At 54.9% G+C, this 24,689-nt stretch overlaps 2 protein-coding genes across 4 annotated transcripts in view; one reads left to right on the top strand and one right to left on the bottom strand.

The window, feature by feature from the left end:
• The window catches only part of PDPR (pyruvate dehydrogenase phosphatase regulatory subunit), a 36,356-nt gene extending 31,645 nt beyond the window's left edge, over window positions 1-4,711 (top strand). For all 3 annotated transcript variants that reach the window (XM_072818347.1, XM_072818355.1, XM_072818364.1), the window contains exon 18: window positions 197-4,711. In XM_072818347.1, the coding sequence (XP_072674448.1) occupies window positions 197-601 (405 nt within the window). In that variant the 3' untranslated portion in view covers window positions 602-4,711. The remainder of the gene's footprint in view (window positions 1-196) is intronic.
• Window positions 2,063-17,923, bottom strand: LOC140624362 (uncharacterized). The gene is made up of 7 exons (XM_072811156.1): window positions 17,822-17,923; window positions 16,610-17,458; window positions 9,485-9,771; window positions 8,196-8,329; window positions 5,765-5,955; window positions 2,662-3,290; window positions 2,063-2,241 (listed from the first exon to the last, which is right to left on the bottom strand). Exons 1-3 carry the CDS (start codon window positions 17,921-17,923, stop codon window positions 9,748-9,750), a joined length of 975 nt encoding a protein of 324 aa, XP_072667257.1. The 3' UTR covers window positions 2,063-2,241; window positions 2,662-3,290; window positions 5,765-5,955; window positions 8,196-8,329; window positions 9,485-9,747.
• Window positions 17,924-24,689: the final 6,766 nt, after the last annotated feature.

Below are 24,689 nucleotides of genomic sequence, written 5' to 3' on the forward strand. Positions count from 1 at the left end.
GTTGAAATCGGTTTATAAAATGTGTGCCTGTGTTACAGAAGTCCTCTGAGGAGATCTTTTACATGGTGAATGCAGCTCTTCACGTGGGAAGCCTGGGAGTGGGGCTTGGCGCTGTGACGCCGGGGGCCCCTGCCCCTGGCTGCTCTCAGGCCACGCGGCTTGTCCGTCCCGTCTCAGCCTTGCTCTTCTCTCCTAGGGGATGGATTTCATGGGCCGAGATGCCCTGCTGCAGCAGAAGCAGAACGGAGTGTACAAACGCCTCACCATGTTCATCCTGGACGATCACGACACAGACCTGGACCTCTGGCCCTGGTGGGGAGAGCCCATTTACCGCAACGGGCAGTACGCGGGCAAGACTACCAGCAGCGCCTACAGCTACACCCTGGAGCGCCACGTCTGCCTGGGATTTGTGCACAACTTTTCCGAGGACACTGGAGAAGAACAGGTGGTGACAGCAGATTTCATCAACCGGGGAGAATATGAGATTGACATCGCAGGACACCGGTTCCAGGCCAAGGCCAAGCTCTACCCAGTCACCTCACTCTTCACCCACAAGCGCCGAAAGGATGACGTGGAGCTGAGTGACTTGCACGGGAAGTAATGGCCGCCAGTCTTGCTTGCCCGCCTGCCCCCTACTGCAGGGCCCCTCCTCCTCCTGGTCCCGCTCTCAGCTCCTTGATGGGATCTTTAACCTCACCGGCTTTTAAACCTTTTGCTTTGCAACCTCTCTCCTTCTTCCCCCTTCCCTTATCCCTTTTGCAGCCTCCATCTGATGCCACTCTGGGCTCTTCCCCCCCCGAGCCCCGTGGTGACACGAAGCCTGACAGGCAGGACAGGCGCAAACTCCACTTTGGAAATAGGTAACCATGGCGGTCTGATTTCTCCTGCTGTGTTTCAAAGCCAGGGAGGCTGGTGGTGTGCAGGCCTCAGGGCAAGAGTCCAGCTCCGTGAGGCCACCTTGCCCGGAGTAACCTGTTTGTTTTGGAGGGTTGCTGTGGGTTTCAGTCGGCCCTGGGCAAAAGCCTGTGCTGTTGAGCCGGGCAGATCATTCTCTTCCATCGTGCCGTGGGTTGGCACCCTGATACCTCTAGCAAGAGGATGACCATCTACCTCACTCACGAGAGGCGCCACGTGGACGTTACCTGGTCTGTAGTCAATGGTTAATCTGGCACCATCCTGGCCTCCCTACCGACCCAGTTACTAGACTGTCAGGCCAGGGCCCCCTGCCTAAAATTTTCATGTCTCACTCATTTCTCAGAGGGTTGGAGGCCTCTGTAAATAAGCCAGTGTTTAAAAGGGAAAACCATGTTGCCTTTTGTGTTGCTTTTCCCAGCTGAAAGGGTCTGATCTCAGAAGGTGGCCCTGAGGTGGTTTTCTGCTGCTAGAATGCTGCTGCTGCTCTATGCTGTCGTCCCAGCCTGACCCCCCCCCCCTTCCCCAAGCACATGGGACTTGGTCTGTCCTCCCTCGCCTGGCCCATTGTAGCCAGCTGGCTCGCTCAGCAACTAGTACTGTACTGGGGAGGAACCAAACCTTGCTGGCTGTGCTGAGTTCAGGAGAGCTGCTGGCCTCCCGAGTTTTGTTTCCTCTGGCCCAGAACAGACATGTCCACGCAGAGGTGGTCCACCTGAGTGTGCAGAGGGTTTTTTTTTTTTTTTTTTTTTTTTTTTTGCGCAGAGGATTCTGAGTGGGGTGGCCAGCTAGCCCACAGTCTGGGTCTCTAATGGGAAAAGTGTGGGGGTGGGGGTAGGGGTACAAGAAGGCCCTCCACACTTTTAGGCGGGGTCTGTTTCCTAAGGGGTGAAAGACCATCACAGACCACTACCCAGCCTTTGCTGTTACTGATTTTAAACTGTTGTCTTGGTATCTTAGAAGCATTAGCTCTGAGAGATCTTTAAGTATCCTAAACAAGGGCCTTTTGTTTTTAGAGCAGCTTACAGTTCTCAGGTGTGTCTCTCTGCTGTGGCATTTCTTGGGATCAGTTTACCCACTTCATCAGACAGATTCCTTCTACACTCCCCAGCCAGACAATCCCTACTTGATCATTGACAGCCGTGTCCGCTTTTTAAAGAAAGGCTTTAGTTGATTTATTAAGGGACTAGGTAGGTAGAGTTCTGTTTGCTGAGCGATGCTCCTTGAGGTAGGGAGTAGCGAAGGGGAGAGGTGCGGCCCTGCTGGAGAGCAGAGGGCAGCCATTGTGATGAGCAGGAACCAGGCACCGGGCTGAGCAGCAGGGCCTCACTGACAAAGGAAGACGGAAACAGGCAATGAGGCACCGAAGGTATCCCATGCTCCGCACCACACTCCTCCTCGTAAATATTTGGGGTTGAATCTAAAAGACCATTCTAGACTTATGTGTAAGTTACATCTTGTCCATAAATAGGGGTCACACTTTTAAGACTCTGGCAAGATGTTAATTTTCTGAGGCATCACTTTAGTGCCCTGACATACACACTTTGCTTTTAGCTCCTTAAAACTCTCTCTTGAAATCTCTTTTGGTTAATTCAGGTATTGACAATATGAATCTGGTAGTTTCTCTCTTTGGTCCTAACACTGAAGAGGGTGACTCTCCTGTCTCCAGCATAGCTGATGGTCAGAACATTGTCATTGTCATTCCAGCAGGGCCACATGTGCTGGGCCTTGTGTGACACACACATTTACCTTGTGTGACCGCTCATCTCTTCCTAGAGATTTGTGGGATCTGGATTCCTGAGAATTGTCAGCAGGACTCTGGTTTCAGGTTGCTGGTCCTTTTTCTCTCTGAAATAATCCATGGTCCCCTCTTGTGCTCTCTTCAGGCAAGGGTTCTGCTCTTTTCCTTTTGAACCTAGAAACACAAAGCGTAGGCAGGACCTGCGACAGTAGAGAGAACCAAACAATTCCCACTACATTTCTAGTGCTCTGCCGTGGTGGGGGCTGTACCCCCTAATACAAGAGCTGCCATTCAAGCCAGGGACCCAGAGACCATGAAGCTTGGGGATTAATCTCAGTTGTCCCATTTCTGCAGGAGGGGAGCCTGGTCACTTGGCTTCTCACCAGAAGTCCTGTTGTCCCGGGATTTTACCTTCTTGTACAGACCAGTAGTTGGACCACTTTCTCCATTACCTTGCCTCTGAGTGCACCTGAGACATTACCCCTACCACCAGCACGGATGTGGCAGGAATGACAGCAACTTTTGGAAGGTGGTTTTGCTTCACTGAAGAGCTCACCTACCACCCTGCTCTGTTCATCCTCTGCCTGAGGGACACACATGCTGGCATCTGAGTGAGTCTTCCCCCTCCTCTGAGAACCTAAGGGAGATAAAAGGGAATCTTGCATAACCTGTAGTCTTGGTTTTGCCCCTGGAAGGCTGTGTCCTGGTAGAACTGCACTGGCACACTTTCAGGGTGCGCTAGCAGGTTGACTTTTCTTTGTAGCTGCTTGGCCAGTATAACTAGTAAGGATCTCCTTACATCCAAGATGGAGGCTTGGTCACTAGTGCTTAATACTGAAGAACTTTCTACTGTTTTCATTTCTTTTTGTGCACCCCCTCTGCACCTGCCTCCCTCCCCAGCTTGATTTAAGCAGCTTTGATCAGCATGATAAAGGGAAGATTTTCAGGAGTCAAGAACTGTCCTCTGCAGGCACAAGGACTCAGGAGCACACAGCAGAGGGGTGGGAACCGTGGAGGACACGTGAGGGTGGAGGACACAGGAGTGTTACACGCTAGCCATGCGCTGCTGGGGCTGGGAGCAGGCTCTGGGCCTGCCGGCAGCGCCTCTCCAGCAACCCCCACCTCAGCCTCATTCACTTTAAGGTGCTGAGTTGTGAGGCTTCCTGTCACCTGTATGGGGCTTGCATTTGCAGTCCCTCATCACTACAAATGCACTATTTTTCAAGAGAATGAAATATTTTTCTATGTGTTTGCCTTCTCTTTGTCCACTAAACATCAGTTATTCATTGTATAATATTCTTGACTTCTCTGAGTAAAGAATCTACGTCCCTTAGAGAACGCGTTTCTTCATGGGCTTGCTTTCTCATTTAGATGTACCTATTTTGCCCTTCACAACCCTTTTCTGCCTTCTTGGTGTCCTGTCTCTCAAGGACAGAAATTAGAAGAGGGTAGGGAGGGTATTTTTAATATCCGTTTCAAAAGATCTGTGCCAGATTTCCTGTGCACACCAAGAACTGGAGATCGGAGCACCTCTCTCCTAGCCCGGTTCTCGTGCCTTACCCCGGAATGTCCCATGGTGGGGTGTAGACAGGAAGGTCGAAAAGAAACTCCAATCTGAGGGCTCCCATCCACTGCACCATAACCTCCCTTCCCTAGACCAACAGGTGTGGGGTAGAAAATTTCTGAGGCTTCTTTCACTCAAGGGGTTTCTAGCAGCACAGTTACCACTTTACTCTCTGGTCTACTCTTGGGATATAAGAAATGCCATTGTAATTATTGTACAGGGCTGTAACTCCTTTATGTTTGTAAATGTGCGGTCCACTCAGCCCCTCTCTACACATGTAGTGTCAGCTTGTGGTGCTGAAGATATTTGAGGCACTTTAGGGGATGGGATTTTTCTCAAGAGCTCTGGTGACTTTAGGCATCTGGGGTGACTGAGCATTTCTGCCTCCACGAATACGGTATTAACATTGTGCACTGTGTTTCTATCAAGCCAGATTCCAATTCAGATTTCCATGTTACTAAGTTTGTAAATGAATAAATAGACATTTTAATTACTCTGGCTGTGTCCACATGTGAAATCTTTTTTTTTTTTTTTAAGATTTTATTTATTCATGAGAGACACTGAGAGAGAAAGAGGCAGAGACACAGGCAGAGGGAAAAGCAGGCTCCATGCAGGGAGGAGACACTGAAAGAGAAAGAGGCAGAGACACAGGCAGAGGGGAAAAGCAGGCTCCATGCAGGGAGCCCGACGTGGAACTCGATCCCAGGACTCCAGGATCGCGCCCTGAGCTGCAGGTGGCGCTAAACTGCTGTGCCACCGGGGCTGCCCGGTGAAATGTTCCTCATCTCTAGTACCTCAATTACCTGTATTTGCCATCACAAAGGGTAAACACTTTCCATAAATCCATTTATCCTGTTAAAGACCAAGAAAACCATGTGGAAACCAAGGGAATATAGGGGCATTAAGTAACCTCCACGCAGGGGTAGCAGACCAGACAGAGCCTCTGATGATCATCCTGAGGCTACTATCGCTGTCGCTGGATCTGACCACCCCTCCTGCCTGACAACTGATTTCATAGTAAGAAGCTGGACTGCAAATATCACCCCTTATATAAGAGCCCACAGTGGGGTGCAAAACAGACTCTCCATATTGTTCACACAGCAGGGAGCGAAGAAAAGGGAGTGAAGCACCAGTGATCTTTCACTATATGGATCTAACAAATTCAGTCACTGGACTTTATTTACTCAGCTATTTTTTTGAGAAACTGCATCCATGAATCAGTAGATAGAATAATGTGTCTATAACAACCTCATCAATTTGTCTTCCAAACCTTACATCTTAAATAACCAGATGACTGAATGGCCAACATTGAGTACAAAAGTATATCCCATAGTCTCTGAGACCAATTTCAAAAGAGGAATTCCCACTTTGCACAATGACATTTCTGGAACATCCACAGTGATTACTTTGAAACGGACAACTCTCAAATTAGGTGTACCTCCTCATTAACATACCAGGTTACACCTGGACATTACACACAACATCAGGAACAAGTAACTCTAGGAAGGAAGCAACCCCACCAGCAGGGTGTCAGCAGGAACACTTACCTCCCAGCCCCTCCACCAAAGGAGATGCCAGCAGAGTTCATTCCTGCCAGGACAAAGTAGCCCTGCACCAAAGGAGACTCGCCTAGGATGCACCTCATGTCTGGGGTGAAGGTCTCGGGCAGTTCACCAACTTCATGATCTCCAGAGTGTCCAGTTCAGGCATGCGCCGCAGGAGGGAACTCAGCAGGGCTCTAAACCAGAAACAAACCCAAACATGTCCTCACTTTGGTGAATTCAGAAACTTTCCACTCCTTAGACTTCGCTGCTCTCTTTCCAAGAGAAAAATCACCTGAAAGAGGCTTTTCTCAGAAGAGCCAAATAGGCGTTGACCAAAAACCACATAATCAAGATCACTTAATGCACCATCCTCTGAGGATTTCTGTATTTGAGGAAACAAGAAATAAACACGTATAGCAGAAAGACAATCCCCAATACAAAAGGTAGTACAAAGACTCTATGATACACAGTTAAATAAACAGCATCAACAAAACGACACGTAACTTTGGAGAGACAAGATCCGTGTGGGCAACCAGATCTGGATGAAGGACTGTGTGTCAGGATATTTAGGTACCAATCACACACGTCACTTCAATGCACCGTCCTCTGAGGATTAGCATGTAGTATCGGGAAATCCAGGCTGTACATAGGTCACTTGACTTCACAATGTCTCAAAAGCAGTCCACTGGCTGGCAGCAATCCATGCAGCGCAACCTGCGCATCCTGCCAGGTAACACAGTTCTCCAGCGGGGGACCCCACGTCCCCTTTCACCACACCACTGCTGAACTGCAATGGGGGTGACAGATGGAGGATGATCCCCAGAGCCCGCCCCCGCCCCCACCTCTCTCACTGCCCACCAGCATCAAAGAGACACCAGCCCCACTACGGGGCTCCTGACAGTGACCCAGACCTGAAGTGAGACTAACTTACCTTATGGAAGAGAGGCCTAGGACCCCTGTCCCTCTAGCACGCAGGCTGGGCTTGGTAAACAATGCAAGGCTCGGCAAAGCACCAGGGACCGAACCAGGGCACCCGAAGTCAGCAGTTCCAGCTCAGGGCCCCTTATGTGGACCCCCTTCTGACTCAAACTCTGCTTAATACCCGACGTGAGTACCTGTTGCCATCAAATTAAATCTAACCCAAAGGGACTCCCTCCCACATGTCCTGCGTGTAGCAGGCAGCAACCCTAACAAAAGCCAGAGGTGGTGAGGCAGCAGGAACTACTTTTACTATCTGCACCCAGAGGCCTTGCCTCTCAAAAGGAAGCCTGGCCAAGTCAGGCCCATCTACCAGGCGGGGACCAGGGCGAGGCAAGTGAGGCGCCCACTCTCAGGGCCAGCCTGGGAGCTCCGCTTATGTGCTCAACGGCGTAGGGCCTCTTCCCTCCCCACCTCTAGCTCCTCTCCCCACTAACACACCTACCCGATGCCAGTCTCTAGACATCGGGTCTTAATCTAGGATCTACGGACAACGTTACACTTCACCAGAGTAGGAATCATATGAAAGGGAAATGCCACAAAGCCTTAGTCCGTCATCAAACTTTCTAATAATTCAAATCTCACCTTCCCAATGAAAACTCTATCACGGGTCACATAATTTCTAAGTCGGCCAGCAAAGGAAACCACAAACTGTGCTTACGCTGGGGTCACATGGCAGAGCCGCTTTACTGTTCCTTGTCAGGATGGGGTCTAGAATTATCTGTGATCTGAATCATGCAGGTCTTCAAAAGAGCAATGCTGACGTAGACGAGCATCCTGAATTTCATCACTAGGCCCTGCTACTTCCTCAGGACAATTCCCGTGGCCACCAAACAGTTTCTCATCAGCCACGATGCTCGGTTTGACCCTGGGCTTCCGACCAATCCATCCCCTGACACACGCTGACAGACAGGCTCCTAACTTGAGATCGTGCGGGACCATCCCGTGGCTCCAGTCCTACTTAGCTCACGATTCCCTGGGTTTCCTTTCCCTTAATGACACACATGAAGGAGTAACCTACGTTTAAGCTTCTTAGTCAGAAGCAGCCTTAAGAGCACCTGGTGAAACACCACGATTTCACCATCAAGCACCGAAACGGAAGTATTTCCTCGGCTTCTTCGTTCAGGAGCCAAACGTGGCCACTTACTGTATGTGCTCCAGGGAGTGAAAGAATAGGAAATGGGGCAGGAGACCCTCAAGATCCTAAGAACTACAGGCTCTGGGCAGTATCTGGGACGAGGACAGAATGCCCTCGACTGATGGGAAGGGGTGCCAGAGACAGCTCAACACGCTAACAGACTTGCCCAAGGTAAGACCACAGCGAGCGGCAGAGCCCAGGCTCACGCACAGCCTTAACCACCGAATCTCCAGGCAAACGTGGTGTCGGGCCACGTCAAGTGCTGAGTGCCAGACTCTGGGCACAGGCAGACCGGTAAGCGGGGGACTACCTGCTTACCTGTCTGGATGCCCGTTTCTTGCTCTAACTGCTGGTAGAGTTTGTTGGAATAGTCTGCCATCTTCTGCTCGATGGACAAGTGCCTGGCGGTGCTCAGGATGCCAGCACAGAACCTCGTAGAGCCAGCAGCCAGCCTGCAGGAGGCATCCAGAACACTATTAGGTAGACTCCCACACCTGTGAGCACAACTAGTTCAAAGATCCTCATTACGGCATTGTCTGTAATATCGAAAGATGGAAGCAACCTACATATCCAGCGACACGAGCGGGATCGAACAGTCTGGAGTTCCCCTCTACCCTGGGACGCTCTACACAGCCATAAAAAAAGGAACGAGAGGAAGCTTTTATGCAACACTATGGAACAATCCTAATGAAAAAGCAAGGGCGGGGCGACACTGTTTGAGGTATGCTACTAACTCGTATAAAAAAAGAGAAAAAAATAATAAAACAAATACCCAGGCACACATATACAAACTGACCCATACAGATTTGCTCATGTACATGGGGACTATCTGGAACGATACACAAGGAACTTAACTTGCCTCCAGCGAGGGGAACTTCCAGCTAGAAGTCAGGGATGGGAGGCAGACTTTTCCCTGTACACTCTTTTACACTTTTCAATCTGAATCGTGTAAATGTATTGCCTATTCAGAAATAAATACAACAGACGGGTTAAAGGTCATCCAATTTCTGGTAGGCAATAGAACAGAAGAGGGGCATTAGGGGAAGAGTGAAACAACTTGGGACAAAGTATGAACTTCAGTTAATAAAAAGGCATCCACGCTGACTCGTTCTATTTAACGGCGATCCCAGCCTCAGATGTTCATCCGAGGTGCGCACGGGGCTGAGGCATACGGGAGCGCGGCACCGCCTTCCCATTTGTCCTGTAAATCTACCGTGGCTCTAAAAGAAGCGGATTCAAGGACAAAAGGGAACAGAAATCAGGCGGGACGTAGCCGGTTTCATTTGGGCTCACAGAGGAGGCTCTTGAGGGTTTCTGTTGCTGTGTACAACAACAAAGAGGACAAGAGGGTATGGCGTGCCGTGACCCTGAAATGAAACACACCCTTTCTGGATACTTGGCGAGTCGGAACCTGCCACCTCTCCCAAAGCCAGAAAATGGGGGTATCACGTACTCCGAAACCGCGGACAGGAGATCTCGCTCTCTCTGGTTCTTCTCAGGCTACTTAGCGCCAATCATCAGTCAGGTTAGCTACTGGCAGGACAACGTGTGTGTGTGTGTGGGGGGGGGTGAGGGGAGCCCCGAGCCGCGTGCCCTCAGGTCCTTACCTGCCCTGCTCCAAAAGGACAATATCCTTCCACCCCATCTTGGAGAGGTGATAGGCCACGGATGTGCCCATGATTCCCCCGCCGCAGATGACGACCTGCGCCTGGGCAGGCAGGGCGACAGAATGCGCCTCGGCAGCAGACGCGCCGCTTCTCCCCGACGACCAGTTCTGCCATCCTCGGCCGGTCCTTTGTCTTCGGACCACCGACAGCAACCGGTGGAACATCACGTCCGTCGGCGGCCTGGGAGACGTGCTCTCACCCGCCTAGGGAGATCCCCGGCATTCACACTAGATGGAGAGAGCAACCAGATCTTATCCCGCTGTACTCAACGCACGGGATTAATGGGGAAACGAAAAGAAGCAACAAAGGAAGACAATCGTGCTTTCGGCGCGTGTCTGAGGCATCTGCACACTTCCAGACGCTTCACTAGCTGTACGCCCAGCAGTGGACAACGGGGAGGAGGTCCTCGCCTCTATGCAACTTTCGTCAGAGACACAGAGGCGGGGGGGGGGGGGGGGGGGGGTTTGAGTGTGGGGGAGGGTGCCGACGGGCGGGGGGGGGGCGGCCCCCCTACGCTCATAAACCCTCATAAACCGAGGACCGAGGCCAATGTGCTGGAATAACTGAAGGCACCTGTAAGACAGGATGCTCGGGAGAAGGTGACCTTGGAAAAGCCACCTGACGGTGAACAAGAACCAGCTGTATGGTCTCCCAGACAGAGGCACACGCACGTGCCAAGGCCCTGAGGTGAGGCCGACCCCGAGGAGTCCGGGCACAGAAGGGAGGCCGGTGGGCCCACAGCACCAGGAGCGAGGCGGACATGACCCAAGACGAGGCTGGAGAGGCAGGCAGAAAGCAACGACACACGGCGCTCGGACGCCATCGTGACGAGCGGGGGCTTTGCTCCGAGTGCAGAGGAAGATACCAAAGCAGAGAATGGCATGACCGGATTTGCTTGTCCAAGATCAGTCAGGCTCCAGGGCGGGCGCGGACTCCACGACCGGAGGGAAGGCAGGGCTAGGAAGCTACTGCGCAGTCCTAGCGGCAGGGCCCGGGGGCTCCCAGCAGGATGGTGGCGGCGAAGTCAGAGCCACGACTGGATTATTTTCGAGGTGAAACAACAGAACTCACTTGCCGACAAACGGGATGTTAAAATGGGGCGAGGGGAGGAACAAGGACGGCGGCGGGGTTTCTGGGTTAAGTAACCGGTGCCAGGGACTACAGTGTGAAGGACCAGGGTTGGGGAGGGAGGCCGAGGAGGGCACAGGTACGCGTGCGCAGACAAGCAAACGTCCCCCTCTGAGGTGTCAAGGCAGGTCGCCTCGCGGGCTTCCGCGTGGAAAGGCCAAGCAGCAGCTAGACATCCAGGCCTGAAGCTTGGGGACCACATGGGGTATCTGGAGACCCGGCATGCCGGGCAACAAGAAGAACCCTGAGGCTCCCCAGCAGATACAGCTCGGAAAGAGAAGCAAAGTACCGGGCAGACTCACAGAGCGTCCAGACAAACACAAGGGGTTCAAGAGACGGAGAAGGAGCCGCTGCGAAGCAGAAAGAGAACTGGGCAGAGGGTCACGGAAGCCAAGAGAGAAAAGGGTTTCAGGAAGCAGGTTCACTACTGGGGGTGCCCAGGGGTGCAGCAAGATGGCCTAGTTCCACTGGGACTTGACAACAGAGGCCCTTGATGTCCTCAAAAAGAACAACCTTCGCAGGAGAGTGCTCGGGATGAAACGCGGACAGGGCAAGCTCCAGAGTGAGGAGGTGAGGGAGCGCAGACTGCTCCTTCACATCCTGCTCTGAAGGGAGCAGAAAACCCAGCCAGAAGCAGGAAAGAATGGGAGCAGAGCAAGACTCTTCGCTGGCAAAGGCTCAGGCCGTGGACGCTGTTTCACTGCTGGTGGGAAGGGCAGGGGTGAGGAGGAAGGAGAGGTGGGGACAAAGAATGAGGTCCTGGAAGAGGAGAGAGAGAGGACCCAACGCCACAATGAGGGACGGTGGGCCCCGGGTCTGCACAGGCCCCGGGCTGGGGACTCAGGTCCATCGGGCCTCTTCCCAGAAGCAGGGGAGGGTCAGGCGAGGTGGGCTTCTCACGCACCCTCGGGTGTCACAGGCTGGGACCCTGCCCACGAGTCTACGAGACAATCAACACTGTAAGGCAGAGAAAGGAGAGGGTACAGGATTGGGCCACCGGGGAGAACTGTTCTCCCGGCAAAACGGAGGCCTGTCCAAAGTTCCAGAAACTGTAGTCAGACCTGCCTGGAGATGGCAGGGTCACCGAGCTTGGGAAAACAGAGACTCCAGAGCAGAGCCCTGGCACGCAGGGCGCCCAGCAGCATGCCACTCCCAGGCCAGGACCCACGGTGGGCCCCGAACAGCCCAACTAGCCCAAGGCCAAGGCCCGGGTGCCCGTCCACCACACAGGATCTCAGAAGGAGACCAAGCAGGCCCACTCGGGTCCCGAGACAAACCCCATCCAACCAGGGCTGATTACTGGGCTACCCTGAGGCAGTCACCAGGCCTCACGCCACCCCACCCCCCACCCCCACCCCCGTCCCTGTCCAGCTGTCTCAAACAGAAGCCGCCACAGGGCCAGCCCCGGCCCACCGCGCTCGCCATCAGGAGGGAAGGCGGGCATCCTCCTTCTCCTCCCCTCAGAGGACCCTGCTCCTTCCCGGCTCTGGCCAGCAGGCACCCCTACCTAGCCCCGGGCCACCAAGGGTTCGGCCACAGGCAGATCTGAACCCACCACGCTGTTCCTCTCCCAACCTCAGACCCGGCCTCCTTTCTTCCTTCCTCCCATGCACATAACCCATCTCATCTCCCCCCCCCCCCCCGCCCCACGAAACTCTACCATCATCCCACTTGCATCTCTAACCATCTAACCATCTCTCCTTCCCTCAGAGGATCAAAAGTTCACGCCCGCACAAGTCCCCCAGAAACCTCTCCCTCCTTCCCCTGAGCCCAGCTTTGTCAAGCCAGCTCCTCTTCCACGTACCTTCGGGGTTCCCCTCTGACCCTCAGCGTTTTCATATGCTTGAGTCCTCCCAACCAATTTCAGAAATGGAACAAAAGCTCCGTAACAGTCTTCAAAGAATGATTTTGAATTTTAAAAATTCTGAATTATAAAAATTATGGTCTTGGCAAAAAAAAAAAAAACAAAAAAACAAAAAACCACACACACACATAGGAGATTATGATTTCCCGTCAGGGCACCTGGGTGGCTCAGTTGAGCGTCCGACTCTGGGTTTTGGCCCAGGTCACGGTCTGGGTGTCGTGGAATTGAGCCTCACAGCGGGATTCTCTCTCTCTCCCTCTGCCCCTTCTGCTCACAGACGTGCACTCTGTCCCTCAAATAAATAAATAAAATCTTAAGGGGCACATGAGTGGCTCAGTCGGTTAAGCATCTGCCTTTGGCTCAGGTCATGATCCTGGGGTCCTGGGATTGAGCCCCACATCAGGCTCCCTGCTCGGTGGGGATCCCACTGCTCCCTCTCCCTGTGCTGCTGCCCCTGCTTGTGTGCTCGCTCTCTGTCAAATAAATAAAGAAAAATCTTAAAAAAAAAAGCGCTTTCCCTTCATAGGAAACAACCAGTCCCAATGAGCTATCCAGATGTCCACCTGAGTGTCTCCACCTGTCTTGTGACCTTTCCTTACTCCTTAGTGATTGCAGTGGCCGGAGGTCATGTCAGAACTGACTCTTAATGTGATCTCACAACCCGTCTTTTCACTCGACAAATATTGTTTCTGTTTTTGTTTTTTTAATTCAAATTCAATGAGTTAACATGTACTGCTTATTGGTTTCAGAGATAGAAGCCAGCAATTCTCATCAGTCTTATAGAACACCCAGTGCTCATCACATGTCCTCCTTAATGCCCATCACCCAGTGGCCCCGTCCCCCCACCCCCAGCACTCCATAGCGCCTATTGCTCCTGCTACTCACACCCTCTTGCCCCGTTTTATTCGGACTCCTACTGCCCCCTGGTCACGTCTTCGCCGGCCTCTCTCCCCCGCCCGACCTTCCGACTCCATGTCCCTCGGGGTGCTCCGGGAGTAGCCTCTCCCCTCGGTCCGCTACTCTCCAGGGTGACTTCACCGCCTACCGTGACGCGTGGCCCCACCTCTAGTTGAACCCCGGCCGTGTCCACTTGGGTTCCCGGAGGTCAAACTGAGCACATCCAACAGGGACGCCCATCCTCCTCAATCTCCAAACCTGCTCCACTCCTGCGTCCCCAGCGACACCATATACGGGAACCCTGGGTAATACCGAGGGTTCTCATCTCCTCCACGCGGCCCGCCAGCAAGGAGCAACGCTTCCACACGCTACACTTCTCTCATCCCCACCGCAGCTAGAGTACAGGCCGCGCCCCTGCTCAGATTACTGCAGAAGCTTCCGTCATGACGGGGCTTCTGCCCACCGTTCTCCTCCCCACCCCCCACAATCCTGACAGGACTCTGAGCCGGTCTTCTCAAGTGAAAATCTTGCTTCACGCCCTTGCTTCAAACTCTTCAATGACCCTCTGATGTCCTCAGGAAAAGGCCATCTCCTTAACAGGAAGTGCAGGATGCTTCACCATCTGGCTCACTTGTCGTCCCTGGTCGGTCGGTTGGTCGGTCGGTCTCTCTCTCCCTCTCTCTCTCTCTCCAGACTGAACTACTTGTAATCAATTCCTCAAACGGGACAGGATTCTGGGCACACTGTTCCTCTAACCAAGTAGTCTAGTTCCTGCCACTCCCCCCGACCCTCAAACGAAGGTCATCCCCTCAGCTCTCAGCCTGTTTGACACCGGATCAGACCTCCTCTCCCCCAGTGCTGAGGCGGGTGACGCCTCCACATTCTCCCCTATCACCCGCACTTCTCCCAGCACAGAGCTTCCCGGGCTCTCTCGTGGTCTGTTCGCCACTCAGGGAAGCAGCGCAACAACCCAGCTGACCATGCAGGCTCCTGAGGCAGACAGCTGTGGGCCTGAAAACCTCCCCCACCTCTCATTGGCTCTAGGACTTTCAGCAAGTCAGACCGTTTCTGGCCCTTGGGCTCCTCATCCAGAAGGTGAGCTAGGACTACCTACCTCGCACACCTGCTGCAGACACTCCATCTGACAGTAAGGAACAACCCGGCGACTGGCACCTAAGAAGCACCCAGTAAGTGGTACTTTCTAGCTCCTATTGTAATGGAGCTCTCTGGGAGCCCGGACCAATTATATCATGATTTTCCCAGCATTCAGGGTAGGCACCCAGGAAATACACGTTGATGAATGGACAGAGAATGCACGACAGGGGAAAAAGCTCAATGAGGACTCGGAGGTCTCAAGGCCAGGCCCTCAGATTTGACGGGATATCTAAATCACGTGAAAGCATTTTAAAAAAGAAAATGGTACTATTTTCATAGGCAGTTACAATCGGCTTGCTAGATGCTGCTTCGTGTGTACAGCTGACTCAAGCCTCACAATCCTAGGAGGCAGATATCAGAACTTCTTTTCTACACTCCCGGAAGCTGAGACACAGAGAAGTACCGCATCTATGATTCTCGAAGGCCAGTGAGTGGCAGAGCCAGGAGTCAAACCTTGCCAGGCCGGCACCACCGAATCTACCCTAGAACGTTCCTCCCTGCTACCTTTCAAATAAGATCAGATGAATAAAGAAAGGGTAGTTGTGAGGACAGAACCACCAGGCACACCCCCGGCAGGATAAAAGGAACTGCAAAAGTCCCAGAAGCAGCATGATGACAGATGAGGTCCCAGATGGAAGAAACTATGTTAAAAAGCCTCTGGCGATAAGAACCGAGGAGAGGATTCGTGACCTCGTGTGCATCGTGACCTTCAGAGAGAGAGTCACCGAAGTGGTGAGGGCAAACAAGAACAGAAGAGGATTTTAAGTGGATAAACAAAGAAGGAAGGCACCAGAGTATCCCTGTAGGTTTGGCAGCAAAACCAAAGCAAAGCTTGCAAGCAGAGGCGGGAAAAAGCCAGTAGAGAAGAAACTGAAGATGGCAAAGACCGAGAAATAAAAGATGCCACCGGGTTTACAGCACCTTTTACGGACGTTGGTGTGCGGCGGCACCTACCTTAGGTTCTATTTAAGTAACCTCTACACCACTCCAACTAACCAGCAAGTCACGTGCTCTTCCGACTGAACAAGCCAGGCACCCCTAAAATACACTACACCTTTTTAAAACTAAGATGACCCCACAATGTTTTCTACTAAGAAGAAAAACACCTGCCCAGCAACCTCCGTATGGGGCCTAGATACGCTCACATCCGCGCACACCAACAAGGGCGAGAGGACAGCTCCAAGGCCCTGAGTTGTTCCTCTGCATGGTCACGGCGCGTGTGCGAACGGGCCGCTGGGGACCAGGGGGCCCGGTGAGTGGGGGTCGATCAACATTCCCCCCACCTGCCTCAGCCTAAGAGCCACCTGGCACGTCTCTAGCCCAGGCTGCGTCTCTGGAGAGCCTGACCCTACTGGTCCTGGTGTGTAATCCTCAACAAGTGCCCCCAGGTGATCAGGCAAGTTTAGGAACTTAACGCAAATGCCCAGCGCCGGCCAAGTGCGCCCCGTGGCCCGGCTCCCGTCCCCCGGACGTCAGGCTTCCACGCCCCGGCAAATGCACTCGAGGGTCCCGGCGCTGACCTGTGTCCTTCCCGTCGGCCCCGAGCGGTCACGCGCCGCGAACACAGCTCCCTGCCCGGCCTACGCTTCTCCCGGTAACGCGGCCGCCGCTCTCCGCAGCCGTCCGCCGATCCGGGAAGCACCGGAGGGGCGCGCGTCTCCAGGCGGGAAGCGACTGCACCCGCAGGGGAGCCAGCCCCGGCGAGACCCGCCTCGTCCGCGCGAGGGGCCGCGCACCCCGAGGCCGGGGACCCCGGCGAGGTCGCCGCGGACGCCCGGAGGAGCCGCTGCGCAGGCCCGGGGCAGCCGGGCACGGGTTCCCCAGGCCCGGGACGCCGCGGCCGGAGGGGAGAAACGGGGCGGACCCCCGTCGGCCCGGACGCCCGAGGCCGAGGCGAGCTGGCGCAAGCGACGCGACCCGGGGGCGGCCGGGACCCCCCCCCCCGGGAGCCCGGAGCGGAAGGGGGCCGCTGAGACGCGCGCGGAGCGGAGGCCGGAGCGGCCCCGCCGCCGTGTCCTCACCTCACGGGCCCCGGCGGGCTCCGCGGGCCGCAGCACAAGCCCCGGCGGCAGCGGGGCAGCAGCCACAGCAGTTGCCGGGAGCGGTCCCGGCGCCAGAACCGGGGCCGAGGAGGCAGCGAAGGGGGCGGGGCGGAGGGAGTAAAAAGTTCCGGGGAAGCCCGGGACCGCGACCTTCCGCGCTTTACGGCCCCCAGCAAGGGTACGCCGGCGCCCGGCCGTCGCTGCCGCGCACGCGCGCGCCGTGACGTCCCCGAGGCGGCCCCGCCCCTGCCACGTGGGGCTTGTTTGGGTCTCGCGAGGCCCCGCCCCGGGGCTCTGGGCAGCGCTGGGCCGCGGGCTCGCGGCTGGGAGTGGGGGCGGGGGCTGGGGCTCGGCCGCCCGCCCGCTTGACCCCGACGGGCGGAGCCGGGACGTCCGCCGTCCGCAGAAGGGCGCGCGGGACCGGCGGGCGCTCGGCGCCTCCTGGGCGAGGCTCTGGCGGGGCGCGGCCGAGTCCCGCCTGCCGGCCCGGCCTGACCTCGGAGCGCGACTGGAGACCCCGAGCTGCGGCCCGACGTCACTCCGCGTCCCCGGCTCGTCGCGGTCGCGGGAAGGGGGCTCCTTGCGCCCGCCCCGAGGTGCCCGCCGCCGCCGCCCGCGCTCCCCGTGCGCGGCCCGGTTCCCTTCCCCGGGGAGCGCCGCGCCGCGCCTGCGCCTGCGCCGTCCGTCGGGCCGCTGCGGTTCCCGCCCGTTGCAGGCCCGGCCCTCCCTCCGCAGCGCCGCGGTCGTGGGCCGGGCGGGCTCCCCGGCGCTCGGAGCCCGGCCCGGCGCGGCGTGCAGTCCGCCCCCCGAGTGGGCAGCGTGCTCGGGCTACGGCGGCCCGTGCCGGCTGCGCCTCGTCCTCCTTTCCCGCCCGTGGGATCCGAGCCCCGGCCCCGCGCAGGCCCCTGGCGTCCCTGCGGCCCCTTTCGGCCGAGGCGCCCGCGTCAGGGAGGGGCGGGCCAGCGCGGGCCGCGGGGCTCCAGGCCGCCCGCCAGCTGCAGACGTGGCTCCCCGCGGGGCCGCCGCTTCACTCGCACGACGCGGCGCCCGAGTTCTGGCTGCTGAGCCCGGAGACTCCGGGAGCGCAGAGGACGTGCTGGACTCGGTGCTGGAGAAACGATCGAGCATTCTAGCCAAGGGCTGAGAGCTTGGGGCCACCCGACTGGCCCGAAGACGAGCGACTAGACGAACCCATCCGAGGTGTATTCCTGGGGAGCCAGGCCCGATGGCCGGACGCGGCAGTGTGGGGAGAAAACCTCGCAGCTTCCCGGCCGAGCGGCGTGACCATGCCATGCCGCGCCGCTCGTGGGCTAAGGACTGGGAGGAAGCCCGCTGTCCGCACGGAGCGGAGGGTGCCGCGCGGTGACCGTCGAGGCGTGGATTCCCTGCGGGCGACGCGCAGCGAGGAGCGGTCGGCACAGCTTTCCCTCTTCCCTCAACCCATGACCATCACACATGTCTTCATAGGACCTTCTCCTGCTGCTCGGACTCAGCTTTGCAACCCTCGGGGACAGAGATTGCAAGGGGTGGGGAGGGGGTATTTTTAGCATCTGTTTCAAAAGATCTGTGCCGGGATTTCCTTTGCACACCAAGACCTGGAGCCGAGGTCTCCGGCCTTAAGGCCCCGGAATGTCCCCTGGGGGGTGTAGACAGGAAGAACAAAAAGTAACTTCACTCATTCTGAGGGTTCCCGTCCTCGCCCCATAGCTTCCAGTCCCCAGATCAAAGGCCTTTCTGCAGCTTGTTTCAATCAAGGGGTTTCTAGCAGCACAGTGAACGCTTTGTTCTCCGGTCTACTCTTAGGATACGGGAAATGCCATTGTGATTAGGGCACAGGGCTGTAACTCCTTATTTACGTTTGTAAATGTGCAGTGCCTCAGCCCCTTTCTACCCCCCTGTAGGGTCGGCACGAGGTCCCGAGGACATTTAAGGCACTTTCCCGCGTGGGTCTTTCTCAGCAGCCCTGTGACTTTAGGCACCCAGAATGACCAGCGTTTCCGACTCCACGAACGCAGTGGGAACATCGTGCCCTGTGTTTCGATCAAGCCGATTTTATTTTATTTTATTTTAAAGATTTTATTTATTTATTCATGATAGTCACAGAGAGAGAGAGAGAGGCTCAGAGACACAGGCAGAGGGAGAAGCAGGCTCCGTGCACCGGGAGCCCGACGTGGGATTCGATCCCGGGTCTCCAGGATCGCGCCCTGGGCCAAAGGCAGGCGCCAAACCGCTGCGCCACCCAGGGATCCCGATCAAGCCGATTTTAATTAAGATGTTCTTTGCCTGCTACTAGGTTTGTAAATGAATAAACACACATTTTAATCACTCTGGCCGTGTCCACTTGGGAAAAGTCCTTCATCTCTAGTGATTTATGTATGTATTTGCCATCACAAGGATAAACATTGTACGTAAGACCATTTGCATCTGTTACCAGAGTGTGAAACGGAATTTGGACACCGAGGTACAGCACACACAGGCATCGTATCACCCGCCATCAGTGGTGGCTTGGCTGGAGACAGAAAGCCTCCCTTCCTCCTTCTGAAGGTCATGAGGGCACACACCTAAACCTTTAACCCACAAAACAGTGAACTAGTCCAGTTAAGTGCTCAGCGTGTGGTAGATGCCAGCGGTGGTGCCCTAGAATCACCCGGGGACACCTAAAGCAATCTCCTCTGAGCGAACTGGAATCAGCGAGGCTGGAGGTCTGATCACTACTTCCCAGGGGATTTCCAGGAACTTCTCTTGTGTCTAGATACCACTGCATGACGACTGTGTAAGAATCTGGAGGGGAGCCCTGGTGGCTCAGCAGTTTAGCGCTGCCTTCCACCCAGGGTGTGACCCTGAAGACCCGGGATCGGGTCCCACGTCAGGCTCCCTGCATGGAGCCTGCTTCTCCCTCTGCCTGTGTCTCTGCCTCTCTGTTTATGTCTCTGTGTCTCTCGTGAATAAATAAATAAAATCTATAAGATATTTATGATAAAGAATCTGGAGGACAAATGGTAGTTGTTGAGAGGTGTGTGGGTTAGAAAGGATTTTTGCTGGTTCCTAAGCAGGACAAGGTTTTTCTTACACATCATCCCATGTGGTCTTTATGACAGTCTTAGGAGGTGAGGTTTTAGCAGATGATGTAGACTCAGAGGTTAGCTGACTTTTCCAAGATCTCAGGGCTTGTGTGACGGTCTAGGAAACGGAGCCGAGGTTGTCCATCTGAACCCAAAGGTCTTTGCCCCGTAGCAGAAGGCATGCGGCCAGGAGGACTTGGGGCTGGTGGCTGGGTCTCCAATGCTGCAGACAGAGAGACGGAACAGAGCACGGCCTGTACCAGCGAGGAGCTCCACTGGCTGTGGTCCGTGGGCATCCGCGGCTCCTCGTTCCTCTGCCAGGTGACCCGGCAGTGCATGGACGTGCTGGAGTCTAGCTCTCGTCCTGTGAGCTTGGTTGGCTTCAGCCACGCTGAGACCTTTCTTTAAAAGACAGGCAGCAGCCACGGTGTGCGGGTCTGCAGCGAGGCCTTAAGCGAACTCTGCACGCTCATTAGCCCTGCTGGGGGCTGCTCTTCATCAGAAGACGGTGCGCCCTGTGTAGCCACCGTGTCGTGGAGGGTCACGCAGGATGAGAGACGCGGGAAACAGATCTGACCTCGACCTGAAGCCGAGTGCACTGACCCACAGCCTGAAGCAGCTGCCCGGCCTAACCGCAGTCCCCTGCGGGCCCGTAAGCATGAGACGAAATGCTTGTGCAAGGCAGCAGGTCTTGGGCTGGTTTGTGGGCCGCCTCTTGCAGCAAATGGAGGGTCTCCGCCAGTGTCGGCGTGTCGGAATGATGCCACCGGTCCCCAGCCCCTCGAGGAATTCTCCACTCGCTGCAGCCTGGACTCACTGGTCTTTATTCGGCTCACCTCGCCGACGTTCCAGCAGCTCCATGCGGGGATCCCGTAGGCTGACACGGCACGAACACCCTCATCGTCTTGTCCCGCACATCTACTCTTATTTCGCTTCCACAAACGGTGGACCGAACTACAAACCAGGGAGCCATCTGGTGGCTCCACTCACTGCTCCCTGAACCTCCAGCTCATCGGCCACACAACCAAGTCTGTGTCCCCGTATCTCTCGTCTCTTCTGGCCTCTGCTTTGCCAGCATCCCTTGCTTTGGTGACCATCTCTGAGAAGATGTCCCTGCTTCTCGTGTCACCCCATCCTCGCTCTGCAGGATTATCTTTCCAACTACGTCCAATCATTTTACTCGCTGGCTGACTTAGCACATACACCTGACTCCCTGTTGTGGGGGAGACCGTTCACACTCTTTGGTGTGCAGAGCAGGGTTCATGGTGGCCCTGGGGCCCAACTGCGAGTGACCCTCCGGCCCGAATCCTGCCCCATTTAGCCCCTGTGCGCAGCTCATCTTGTCTCGTATCTTGCTCTCAAGCCACACTCAGCCAAACCCCTCATTTGCTCGCTAAGCTGCCCTTCCTGGCACCTGCCCTTCTGTGTTTGGGAAAGAATTCTGAATTTAGAATCAGATGGACCCTCACGGCCCTTCCACTCAGCTTGGCACCCCTCCAGAATTTCTGAACCTCGGCACACCATCACCAGCTTGTCGTCGGTGGAGCCTTTCCTTCCCAGGACACCTGGATCCCTCGGGGGTGCCCGCTCTACTCCTTCCACCTCTGTCTTTGCCCTTCTCCCCGACTCGTTCTATCAGTCCCTCCGAGGAACTGGCTTCTCTGAGCCCCCAACACCTAGTATCGTGCCTGGCATCTAACAGATGATGGAACGAATGGGGGAAAGTGCGAGCAAAAGTTCCATTTGCCAATCTGTAAAATGGGGATAATATCCTGGCCTCAGAGAACAGCGGGCATTTGGTTTCTGCCCTTGGCCCTCTGTGTGACCAGTAGGTGGCGCTGTGATCTACGAATTCACGTTTCCTGGGGCCTCTGGGGCCTACATCTGGAGTGCAGGTGGTCTGGATGAACTAAAACCCAAATCAGACTAATCAAACCTCCCCCTGAGAGGTGCTAACCCATGCGGCCCCTGTCCTCTGGGCGGGGGCGGGCGGGACGCAGCGGAGAGGCTCCTTCTGCAGCCTTGAATGGAGGGACATGCCCATTCCTCCCGCTGTGCTCCCCTGGGGAGGCTCCGTGGAGTTAGGGACCCTCAGACACTTGGATCTGGGGCCTCATCTGACTCGGACCCTCATCGTTCAAGGTGAAAGGGCCATTGTCCTGTTTGGTTAAGAACATGACTTTGGAGCTGACCTGGCCTGGGTCCGAATGCCCGCACCGCCTCACCCTTGGTGTATGACCCTGGGACGGTACCTTTCCTGAGCCACCTGTGTAGTAGTCACCCATCACCGATAGAGACTATCGGGAAAGAGACCGGGTTCTATAGGATGTGTATATATAGAGAGATTTATCTAAAGATTTGGCTCACCCGACCGTGGGGGCTGGCAGGTCTGAAACCTGCAGGCAGGCAGGCGGGGTGGGGACCCCAAGGAATAGTTGATGCCGAGATCTCCAGTTCAAGGGTAGTCTCGGGGCAGCATTCCTTCCCCTCTGGAGACCTTCGTCCTTGGATGCCCAGCTCCGCTCCTACAGGCTCCGGCTTGGAACCTCACAGCAGCCTCCCAGGGAAGCTGGGACCCTGCATGCGTCTAGTCTCTCCAGCCCATGACCGCGAGGGACCGATTCCCTCCAGTCTTGAGGAACAAAGGCAGCTGGGACCCCTGGCCACAGAGGGGAGTGTCAACACGGGGGCTCCTGGCCAGAGTCTCACCACAGCAGAGATGCCCCACTTGTGACAGAGACTCCCCACTTGTGACAGGCTCTCCTGCTCCTGCAGCTTCTCAAATGGAAGTTCGGCAGCATCATGGGAGGGACATCCCAGTGGCAACAAGCATGGAGCATGGGAAAGCACGACCCCGGGGCACCTGGGTGGCTCAGCGGTTGAGCATCTGTCTTTGGCTCAGGCCATGATCCCAGAGTCCTGGGATGGAGCCCTCCATTGTGATCCCGGCTCAGCAGGGAATCTGCTTCACCCTCTCCCTGTGCCCCACTCCCCTGCTCATGCTTGCTCTCCCTCCCTCCCTCCTCTCTCTCTCCAATAACCTAAAAAGAAAACCAAAAGCAAACAAACAAAAGCAAGTGCCCATTCTCCTTTCCAAACCTCCTTAGTGCAGAGGTCTGGGCCTGACGACACACCTGCCTGTTCTAGGCTCCACCTTTTTCTCTCAAAATGCTTTGTAAACGTGAGGTCCCTATACTCTCCTCAGCAGGCGTTAGGCACAGACTCTCCTTATGACCTGGTGCCACACCTCGTCCCAAATGTAAAATTCCCTTTGCCTGGCTGGGACCTGCTTGCCTCCCCCAGGCGGGATGCCAGGTGTCAGACTGCGGCTACTCAGCCTGCCAGGAACCAAGAGGAACAAGAGAGGGGGATGCAGCCTCAGGCTCCTGCCCACTGCAAGCCCCACCGCACCAGCCGAGGCAGAGGCAGGATCTGGGGTCTCTGGAGGGTGAGGGACCCCTCCGGCACCCAGGAGCCCTCCCCAGAGAAGCAGCCCTGGCCTAAGGGAGCCGGCCTTGGGCAACGCTGGTCTCCTGCCGCCCCAACCATGCAAAGGCCTTGGGTCTTACTCTTTTTCTAAGAGCTTAAGCATACGCTTTTGGTGACTGAATTTTTTAATTTTATGTTTATTTTTTATCAAAATAATGCGGATACTAGTTTTTAAGTCAAGCAAAACTACAAGGCTGATGATGGTAAACAGCAGTTCCCCGACCAAGCCCACCCGTGGGATTCTCGGCCAACTCTCGCAGCTCTTTCTTCTGGTGCTAAGTCCATCTCCTCACCCACCCTTATACTGCTGTTTCTCATACTTTAAGTTCAGAAATCCTCCCCTGACTTACACCATGATGTAGCTCTCACACCACACACATACTCCTTCCCCCCACTTGCCACCTGTATTTTTTTAAAGATTTTTTTTTAAAGATTTTAAAATTTATTTTGAGAGAGGTTGGGGGTGGACAGGGGGAGTGGAGGGACAGGGGGAGAGAGAATCTCCAGCTGACTCCATGCTGAGCACGGAGCCCAACGCAGGACTTGATCTCATGACCCCAGACCATGACCTGAGCCAAAATCAAGCGGGTGCCCCACAGACTGAGCCACCCAGGCGCCCTGCTATCTACTGTTTAAACTTTTTCTTTTCCCTTTTGGACTAAGTCAATATTATTTACATTGTTTGGCTTCATAAAAAATATTTGCGGCTGAGCCATGCCATGTGCCATGATTGAATTCATTCCCCTTCTCCATTTTATTATTGAAGATTTCAGAGGTTTGAAAGTTGAAAGAAAATTACAGTGAACTCCCAATTACCTAAAGTTAGAATCTACCATTTTACTAAGCATCCTTCATCACATCTTTTGCTCATCTGGTCATCCCTACGCTCGTTCATTTATCTATCTTGCTTTTGGTACATTTCAAAGTAAATGGTAGACATAGGTACTCTTCACCTAAATATTTTTCTTGTGATATCTCTGTCTGGTTTTGGTATTGGTATAATGCTGGACTCATAAAAGAAGTTGGTGTTTCTCACTGTTTGTTTTTTAAACAGCTCAATGGGGCTATATTTTATATGCCAGGAATTCCATCTGTCATGTATGCACAGTGGAATGAATTTTAGTGAATTTATATATTCATCCAACTCTCACCACAATCCTATTTCATAACAGGTTTATCACCCTAAGAAGTTCTCTCATGAATTTTTAAATTTTTAAATTTATTTATTAGAGAGAGATAGGGAGAGCGAGCACAGCAGGGGTGGCGGGGCAGGTGGGACAGGTGGAGGGAGAGGGAGAAGCAGGGTCCCCACTGACAAGGATCCTGATGCAGGACTCAATCCCAGGACCCAGGGATCACGCCTGAGCCGAAGGCAGATGCTCAGCCACTGAGCCACCCAAGCAGCCCTCTCATTAATTTTTTTTTCCTCTCATGAATTTTTTTTTCTCTCATGAATTTTTATGGTTAGTCCGGCTCCACTCTCTCCCCAGACAACCCCTGATCTGCTT

The sequence above is a fragment of the Canis lupus genome, chromosome 3, assembly GCF_048164855.1.
Source record: "Canis lupus baileyi chromosome 3, mCanLup2.hap1, whole genome shotgun sequence".
NCBI lineage: Eukaryota > Metazoa > Chordata > Mammalia > Carnivora > Canidae > Canis > Canis lupus.

Excerpts from the sequence above, each read along its gene's own strand:
- LOC140624362 (XM_072811156.1), bottom strand. The coding sequence starts at position 17,923 with ATGGCATGGTCACGCCGCTCGGCCGGGAAGCTGCGAGGTTTTCTCCCC. Across the intron at positions 17,459-17,821 it reads CAGGAATACACCTCGGATGG|CCCGAGCACGCTGCCCACTC; the intron begins GTTCGTCTAGTC and ends GGGCCGCCGTAG. Across the intron at positions 9,772-16,609 it reads AGCCCGCCGGGGCCCGTGAG|TGTGAATGCCGGGGATCTCC; the intron begins GTGAGGACACGG and ends CTCTCCATCTAG.